The 9366-nt window shown below is 40.0% G+C and overlaps 1 protein-coding gene across 2 annotated transcripts; it reads left to right on the top strand.

Moving 5' to 3' along the window:
• The first annotated feature begins 1364 nt into the window (after nt 1-1364).
• prrt4a (proline rich transmembrane protein 4a) lies at nt 1365-8894 on the top strand. Of its 2 annotated transcripts, XM_058752103.1 has the most exons (4): nt 1365-1454; nt 2536-3314; nt 4756-4890; nt 6747-8894. In XM_058752103.1, the coding sequence occupies exons 2-4, from the start codon at nt 2615-2617 to the stop codon at nt 8648-8650; spliced, it is 2739 nt and encodes a 912-aa protein (XP_058608086.1). In that variant the 5' UTR covers nt 1365-1454; nt 2536-2614; the 3' UTR covers nt 8651-8894. The 2 variants fall into 2 exon arrangements, with proteins under 2 accessions (XP_058608086.1, XP_058608087.1); XM_058752104.1 differs by lacking the exon at nt 4756-4890.
• The last annotated feature ends 472 nt before the right edge of the window (nt 8895-9366 follow it).

Genomic DNA, 9366 nt, shown 5'->3' with positions numbered 1-9366 from the left:
GTGTGTTTTAATAAGGATTGATCTACATCCTGCTCATTCTGTCTGACCACACACATTGGTGCATCCCAGCGGACCATCCATCCTGGATTCACTGAAGGGGAATGGCTTTAAATATGTATTGAGTGTTTATATGCTCTGAATATGGAAGTGGAGTGTTTGCCCAGCTATTGCCACTCACTCATTTACCCACACAGATTTACATGCCAATGGGATGAGCTAATAAAATGCAACACCATAATCCATAAAAGCACAAAATGTCTGAGAGTCTGCCTGAGGAATTGTATTTTATGCATATAAAATACATACACTTTTTTTTTTCTATGCATACACTTTTTAAATGTTTTTGAAAGAAGTTTCTTATGCTTACCAAGGCTCAATTTATTCGATCAAAAATCGGAAAAATCAATAATGTTGTGACATACTGTATTATTACAGTTTAAAATAATTGTTTTCTACTTGAATATTTCTAAAAAAGTAATTTATTCTTATCAGCAACTTTGGTGCTGAATAAACATTTCTTATGATTATCAGTGTTGAAAATATGTTGCTGCTTAATATTTGTGTGAAAACCATGATGATGCATTGTTTTTTCAGAGTTCTTTGATGATTATGAAGTTTAAAAAACAGCATTTAGAAATAGAAATGTTTTGTAAATTATGAATGTCTTCAATACACTTTTGATCAATTCAATGCATCCTTGCTGAATAAAAATATCACATATTTTAGCTGCTTATCTTTTTAAATAACCCTACTTGAAGGGTCTTTTCCCTTGTCCATTTCAAACCAGTCCATTTTATTTGATTTATTTTGCAAAGAAGTATAGATTTATAATCATTCATATTTTTTAGATTTTATTTTATCTTTAGAATGCTTCATCTCAATCCACCATAAGGGAAAACAGAGCACCAGTCACTCTTGTGGTCTTTAGAGCTGTGATTTATTGCTGCACATTGATCTCTGACTCTTTCTGAGGGATTCAGAAAATTACGGTCAATATTGTATATTGATTTGCTAAACTAAATTGGGACGAGAGGCTCATCCTCTTCTATTTAGATCTTTACTGTAAACATGTATTTTTTTTTGTTTTACTGCAGTAGATGCCCTGCCTCTGATACTCAATGATGTAAGAGAAAGGAAGTCAAACACCTAACATGGCTAATCCAGCTCTGGAAACTAGAGGCACAGCTTAACCGAATCAGAAGAGAGGGATCAGACACCTGAAGAGAGAGAGAATGGAGATGGGATACTAAAAGGGGGTGTGTCAGACAGCATGTGTGTGTGTGTCCCTGTGAAAAGCAGAGACGGGTATGTGTGTGTGTTAGGGAGAGAGAGAGAGAGAGAGCACTAAAACACAGACGCGTGCGCAGGCACAGACAGAATCAAACCTTTTCTGCTGCAGGACGGGAGGCAGAAGGATTACTCCTATTTTAGACTCTTCATCCATGCGTCCCGGGGTGAGCACATCTCTTCTGGCACAATCAAACTTTGTGTCTGTGCATGTATGTGTATGTGAGTTCAGTTGCTTCTGTGTGAAAATGTGTCACTGGATGCTGAAGAGAAGATGCATTAAACAGTGTTGCACTGGTTTGTAATGTAGACCAGCATCCCCCACTCTATTGCTGAAATATAAATGAAAAATTCTGCATCCACTTCGGAAGAGTGTTGAGAAATGCAATAAGGCAAGAAAGGAAAAGGTTATTGTGAGTTAAGAAGCAGAGCTTGCACTGCAGCAACTGTCAGATCATTTGACATAAATCTAAGCAGTCTAATGGAATCGCAAACTACAGTCACAATATATCTGCAATTATGTTATTAATAAAGACTGATCCATGTTAATTATGCAAAATATATAGTATTTGTTTGTGTAAAGGTATGCTCTGGTGGCTGGTGGTTTGGTTTGGTGGCTGCCCTGTTCTGTGGTACATTTTTTTCTGAATTGGGTCACATGACTCGAGGGGATCGAATAAGACTGATGGTGTGTAAATTCAGAGCTCTGGCTGTAATATGCCACTCAACACTCAACCTTAAGTGCCACTGTTGGAGAACTAATATTTATATTGCAAAAAATATAGATTTATAATATTATCTTTTTACATGAAGTATAGATTTGCATATGCAAAGTTTATTTATAACAATGTATTATTTTTGATGAAATTTTATCTTATTTAGCAAAGAAGAGTACAGATTTATAATAAATAAATACAGTACAGATTTATAATAAATAAATAAATATATTTTGAAGTATAAATGTGTACTAATTTGTATAATTTTATTTTTTATTGATTTACTGTTTTATTATTTATTGAAGTATAGAATTATAATAATTTATAATTTATTAATTTATAATTGTGTATGTAATTTATTTATTTATTTATCAAACAAGTATTTTATTATTATTATTATTTTATTTTATTTTTTGTTATTGGCTGATTAACATCAAAATAATTGGATTAATATTGGTGCATGTATATTTGAGATTCAGTTACCAAGCTACCCAGCTGTTCTTATCTTATCTGTGCTTTCCCCCCCTGCCAGAAACAGTCCAGAATGTGAGAGTCCAATGGAGACAACTTGCTGATATTGTGAGGAGTAACATCTTCAGAGGAGTGTCAGCATGACCCCTCACAGTGAAGCTCTACTGCTGGTCTTCAGTTTCTCACTGTGTGGTAGTCTGTGTGCTGTATCTTTAAATAGAAATGAAAAAGCCCACTTTTGGGCCAGCACGGACCCAGAGCCAGCTACCAGCTCATCATGGATGTCTCAGTCAACAGAAATGGACATGACAAGTCCAACCGATGTATTATATTCAGAGGTGACTAGCAGAGACCTTAAGGCGGGCTCTTCTGTTGATCAAAACCCCTATGTCACAATGGAGGACCATGGTTTGTCAAGACTTCCAGCCTCAAGAACACCTTGGATCAAAACTTTGATTTCCACTAAGATTGAACCACCTTCAGATATCCAGAACGATGAAGAGGGACCTCAAACAGAGGCATCTGATAGGCCAAATTTTAGTAAGCAAGGCAATATGGAACAATCTTTTAAATCATTTTCACTGGCAACACTACAGCCTTTTCCTTCTCAGGCCTGGAGTACCAAATCCAAGAAACCTATTGCTTGGAATACAGAGACATATACACCTCAGACTCCTGCTGAAACTAGATTTAGCACCTACCAGACACTGTGGAAGTCCTCTGGTGCTACTCAGACACCATATGCCAGAGGAACCTTAGATGGTACCACTTTGCCAAGAGGGCTGACAGACAATCTGCAGCCATCTGAGAAAACAAAGGATTTGACAGATGCTCCTACAGGTAATAAAATTAATGATACATCAGAGCCGACTCTGAACCTGATAGTGTGTGAATGTATATCTATGCACAAAATACATGCAAAACTTTGCAACAACAACAACAAAAACTTAAATCAAATTCATTTCCATGTTGGATCATGATGGTTCATGTTGTTCTGGTGCTCATGACCGAGAATAATCATGCTTAACTGATAAATCTGATATGTCAGTTTAATACAAACATCACTGAAAATAGTCATAATAATAATCAAAATAATCATAGTGAGTCAGTTGTTGTAACCATTCTGATGGATTCTGTTCAGTGAAGCATTTGTCAGACTGATTCAAACCAGTAACTTGGCTAACAAGAGTAATTTGTTTGTGAATCTGACTCTGCTCATGCTGTATGTTTTTGGTTCACTAAATAGAATCGGCTCATAAGAGTCACTTGTGCGTGAATCAGACTACAAGTGCACTATATTTTTTGATTCACTAAAAATATTTGGCTCATAAGAGTCATTTGTTCATGAATCGGACTATTCATATCACTGTATGCTTTTGAGTCACTAAAAAAATCAGAAGAGTAATTTTTTGTGAATTTGATTACTCTGGCTGCACTGTATGTTTTTGATTCACCATAAAAAGAATCGATTCATAAGAGTCATTTGTGCATGAATTGGACTACAAGTGCATGTTTTTGATTCACTAAAAAGAATCGGCTCATGACAGTAATTTGTTTGTGAATCCGATTACTCTGGTTGCACTGTATGTTTCTGATTCACTTATGATTTGGCTCAGATTCATTTGTGTTGAATAACTACAAGTGCCACATTATATGTTTTGCATGCATGCAGACTCCAAGGACAAAATAACTTCTTGTCATTATTTCTCAGAACAATGTTTTTAGTTTTTACTACATTGCTTTTAACACAATCAGAAAATATACTCATTCACTTATTCAAATACTCAGGTACAATACAATATGATATTTGAAATACTGATGACATTTTAAAATGTGTAAATGTACACATCAGAATTTTGTAATAAAGTGATATTGGTATCATTGCACTTTTACTGCATCTATTTGGTAATGCTATTTTGACATAATAGCTTCCACTTAATGCCTGCGTCAGTAGTGCATCCTCATTGTGCTCTTAGCTTACTCTGCTTGCTGTTCTTCAAGCTGCAGTGAAAACATCAGTATTCCAGCAGCGAACAAGCCGTTCATTACTGCAGATGTGAGTGGGATACAAGCCCCCTAGCGACTCTTTGTGCAACTTAATGCAATTTACAGCTTCTTTTGAATGAATCTTTTGGAATTAAAGTTTGGCTGAGGATTATGGGTATAAAACAAGAACAAAAACAGGTTTAAATCAAATGATATGGTTTCTCTTTGAGCTAGTATTAGCTCTCAGTTCTGCTTGCTTGAGAACATGTTTACAATCCTATTTTCTCTCTCTCAGATAGTCTGACAGAGCCGACTCTCAATAAGACAAATCTTGACCCTGAGCGCAAGGGTGTTGACCAAGTGAAAAAGGAACAAAATGGCCAATCGACCACCACTGTGATCAAGATCACTGAAACCTATCCTGAAGCAGGTACTGAAGCATTCATTGTCAGAATGACCTCTCTTCTAACACATGATCGTATACTGTTGGTGAGCAGAGTGCAAGAGCTTTGCAGTTCTTCACAATGCTTCTAAATTTATATGCATCTGAGAGATTACAAGAAAAATGTATTCAAAAAATTAAGGTTTGCAATAGTTGAACTCAGGGTCTTGCATATGTAACCGGTTTTGTCATTTTGGCCTCACGCAAAAACAAACACATACTGTAACCTGGTACTTGTAGTATTCACATGTAAATTACTTTTTATTATGAGCCAATCCTTTTTAGTGAATCAAAATGTTTTTGAGTCTCTTGTGCTCACAAAGGCTACATTTATTTGATACAGAATACTTTAAAGACAGTAATAAAATTTAAATTTAAAATAACTGGTTTTAATACATTTTCTGTCTCAGAAATAAAGATAAAACTGTATTGGTGAGCTATGACGATTCATGCTTAAGGGGTTTAGAAAGTGCAGCTAATGAGATTTTTATTATATTTTGCATCTCTTCATTAACCCCCCTCCCCTCGTTGCCCTTGTGGACAAAGTAAACCTGTCGTTTTTGACCACACAAAGACATATTATGGGCAGTGGTACTGAAATCTCTTCCTATGCACAAAGGTCAATCATTCAATCTTAAGAGGGAAAACTCAAGCCAGATTTTCTGACCTTAATAAACACATGCTAAAGGCTAATGCTGACTCAGATTCAGCTCCAGTGTATTCTGGATTGTTACTCATGTGGAAACACTTACTAATAATCTATATTAATCAATCAACCCTTCAATAAGCAATGAAGAGCCTTTTGATCCACAATTAGAGCAGGGTATTGGTAAAAATTAGGCTGCATTCAGAAACACAAGCTTGCTACATAGAGCCCCTCCTCCTCACTTCAACGCACAGGTATTTAAGTGATGTAATGTCATGAAAGTGTGTCAGTTACTAGTTTTTAAATAGTCACACTCATGAGAACGACAACAGGGTCAATGCCCTCTTATCTGTGCCGTATGTGAATGTGTGTCAGAGCTGAAGTGTGCGACCCATTTACAACAGCCTAGTTCCACATCTCTCTATAGCTAATTAATACAGTCATTGTTTTAAATATTTACAGCCGATGGTGTATCTTCTTATATTCATGACCCTATCTTACATACTGGGGCAATGCACAGCTATCTACTTAACTCTTGTTTTAGATCATTTGTATACTTCTAGATACAGGATTGTTCTGTGAAACATCAGTGTGTGGTTTGTTATGCATTTTCTCAGCAATTTAAATACCTCGTGTTGCATCAAGTGTAACTTGATCATATGCATAAAAAAAAAAAAAAAAAAACCTTCATAAGCTGCTTGTGGAGAATATTAGGTTAGTGTTTTGGGAATATAACCTCATGAGTGCATAAACAGACTAAATCTACTTTGAAGCTGCATTACAATATCTCACGCCATTTGAAAGGCAGCATTCTATAACAGTCAATAATATGAAATGGTTCACTCAGCATTGTTTTGTTCATTAAAGCAATTTTGTAAAAAAGGAAAATTTATACATTTAGCCTATTGTTTTCCTGGGTTTTTAGTGCAAAGTCTAACAAGTGTGCCAAAAATCTTAACTAAATTAGTAATTAATAACAAATAATTGAAAAAGAATGTTTGTGCTGTGGTTTCTTGTCACTGGTATGATCAATGTGATTAACCTTAATTTTGAAAATACAGTAAGTTCCAACAGTAAATGTTCCCATGTTCATACAACATTGTTTAATGTTTAGGTGAAATATTTTTTTTAAATAAAATTACTGTTAAATTAATTAAACTAAGCTATATATATATATATTGTATTTCATCATCTCAAGGTGAAAACGGACGCAAATCCTCCACACGTCCAGATTGCAGCCTGGTTGGCACTGGGATCTGTCAGTCGGCTGACTCCTCAAGGAATCATGCTTCAACTAACAACACTCGGTCCACTCCACCTCCTGTGTATGAAACCACACCCCCTGGTGTAATAACCCCACCCCTTGAAGCCCTCACCCCACCTCTATTGGTCCCTCTACTGACTGATTGGAATGCTGCAATGGCGACATGGGGCCTGGCATGGGAGTTGCAGGTATACGGGCTCGGCTGTGTGTTCTCGCTCGTTGCTGTGCTATCTGTGCTCAGCCTGATGTGTTTGCCGTTGCGCTGGCCCTCTGGCTGTGCCCACTTCAGCCTCCTCCACCTTCTCCAACTACTTACAGGTTCCAGCAGAGCTCTGTGGCTCCTCTACGATCCATACGGCCAAAAAGAGCGCCTACCCATAGCTTGGGCACGACTGCTGCATGAAGCTGCCTATCCCTGTATTACGGCGTCATTTGGTCTGCTGCTACTACTACTAACTGCTCGCTCTTGTACCCAGCTACTTTCCCAGAACACCCTGCAGCGCAGCACCTGCTTGTTGGCCGCCCTAGTGCTGCTGCACATAGCTATAGTAATGGCATCCATGGCAATACTGCAACTCTTTCCCACCCTGCAAGTTGTGCCTCTATTACCGCCTGCAGCATTCGTGTTGATGTCCTCTCTCTTGTCATTCACATACCTGCTTCTTTACTGCTGTGCTCGCGCCGATGTCAAGCACATTTACCGACTAAGCGAGAGCTCTCCCGAGCGGCCATCGTGCCATGCTAGTAGGTGTCCATTCACAGAAGCACGGATGTGGGAAAGGGCTGCCAGGACAGGGGTGTTCTCTGCACTGTTTCTGCTAGCATGTGGCGGTCTACGACTTTATGCTATGCTCAATGCAGGAGGGCTGACCGGTGGAGTCATAGTTGGCCTGATGCCCTGGCCCTGGTGGGGCTTCCAGCTCAGCTGCCGAGTCTGCGAAACAGGAGTATGTCTCACCCTTGCTCTTGTAATCACTCACCCCCTTCTCTGTTGCGGAGTGCCCTTTTCCAAACCAGGAGGCTGCAGCTGGCTCTTCAAAAAGCCACCTACAGAAGACACAACACTGACCAAACCCACCATCCTCTCGAGTCGGTGTGGCTGGTCACTCCGGCCTGCCGAGAAGCTGGGATTGTGTGAGGGAATAGCACGGCGGGAAAGTGAAAGTGTGCCGCTCTACACCTTGGTGGAACTTCCGCACAGCGAATCTGATGGCTTGGACCTCCACTATCCCAGCAGCCCTCAGCACGAGTCTTGCACACAGCTCACCCAAACCATAAAGAAGAGCAAAGTATCCCATGCATCCTCCTTTGCAAGCTTTGACGCCGATTCCACAGCAGATCTGCGGCCCCCTTCGCCAATCGACCTGCGACGAAGCATCGACGAGGCCTTGAACAGTGAGGCTCTGTTCCAGCATAGCCTGTTTGGCTCCTCCAGGCTCTCTCTCAGCACACGTGGACCCCCAGACGGACAACCCTGTCGGGGAAACTCCACCGAACCCAGCCTATACCGCACTGCCTCCTGTGGGGATGTGGACCCCGCTACAGTCCCCAGCCGACCCAGGCAATGGAGCACTATATCTGGGAGACCAGCTCACGTCTCGGTCCATTGCAGTGGGTTAAACTCAACACAACAGTCCCAGAGCAGCCTACATAGGGGCGCTCAGTCAGGGCAGCAGCTCCACAGACGCTACACAACCTTGGGCTCTACGTCCTCCAGAGGGAGCGTGGATGTGGAGACAACTTCTCATGTTGATGAGCTTGCTGTTCAGGCTGAATTCATCAACGTCTGCAGGCAGATAGATGCACTTAGTATCAGTAGTGATACAATTGACCTATAGGGGGAGAAATCTTTATTCAACCACAGATTGCTGTAGAGCAGGGGTTCTCAACTCTGGCCTGCCCTCGAGGTCCACTTTCCTGCATAGTTTAGATCACCCAAAATCAAACACACCAGAACAAGCTAATCAAAGTCTTCAGGATTACTAGAAAGTTTCTTGCAGGAGAGTCTGATAAAGGTTGGAGGTAAACTCTGCAGGGAAGTCGCTGAGAACCCCTGAAGTAGAGCATGTAATGTACTTACCTGCAGAATTAACCTTCCCATTTTCCAGTGTAACGTTTAACCCAGGAATGTCAAGGTGTGCTCTTTGAAATTCCACCTTCCAGCACAGTTTACCTCTGAAATACCTTGGAATTTTCTAGTGATCCTGAAGACCTTGATTAGCTAGTTCAGGTGTATTCTATTAGGGCTAGACCTAAACTCTGCTGGAAGGTGACCCTCCAGAAGCAGGATTGGATACCCCTGGTTTAACCTAACACAGGGCTGGGCAACTTCAATCCTGGAGGGCCACTGTCCAACACTAATCAAACACACCTGAACAAGCTAATCAGTGTCTTCAAAATCAATAAAGCTACCAGTAGGTGTATTTGATTAGGGTTGGAGCTGAACTCTGCAGGACAGTGGCCTCTCCAGGACTGAAGTTCCCCAGCCCTGACCTATAACACCTTTTAAGTAACTTCAACCCTAACAACTCCAATTTACAGAACTTTTCTTGAC

This window comes from Onychostoma macrolepis, chromosome 18, assembly GCF_012432095.1.
Source record: "Onychostoma macrolepis isolate SWU-2019 chromosome 18, ASM1243209v1, whole genome shotgun sequence".
In the NCBI taxonomy this organism is placed as follows: domain Eukaryota; kingdom Metazoa; phylum Chordata; class Actinopteri; order Cypriniformes; family Cyprinidae; genus Onychostoma; species Onychostoma macrolepis.
This window is presented reverse-complemented; position numbering and strand designations above follow the sequence as displayed.

Excerpts from the sequence above, each read along its gene's own strand:
- prrt4a (XM_058752103.1), top strand. The coding sequence starts at position 2,615 with ATGACCCCTCACAGTGAAGCTCTACTGCTGGTCTTCAGTTTCTCACTG. Across the intron at positions 3,315-4,755 it reads TTTGACAGATGCTCCTACAG|ATAGTCTGACAGAGCCGACT; the intron begins GTAATAAAATTA and ends TCTCTCTCTCAG. Across the intron at positions 4,891-6,746 it reads TGAAACCTATCCTGAAGCAG|GTGAAAACGGACGCAAATCC; the intron begins GTACTGAAGCAT and ends CATCATCTCAAG.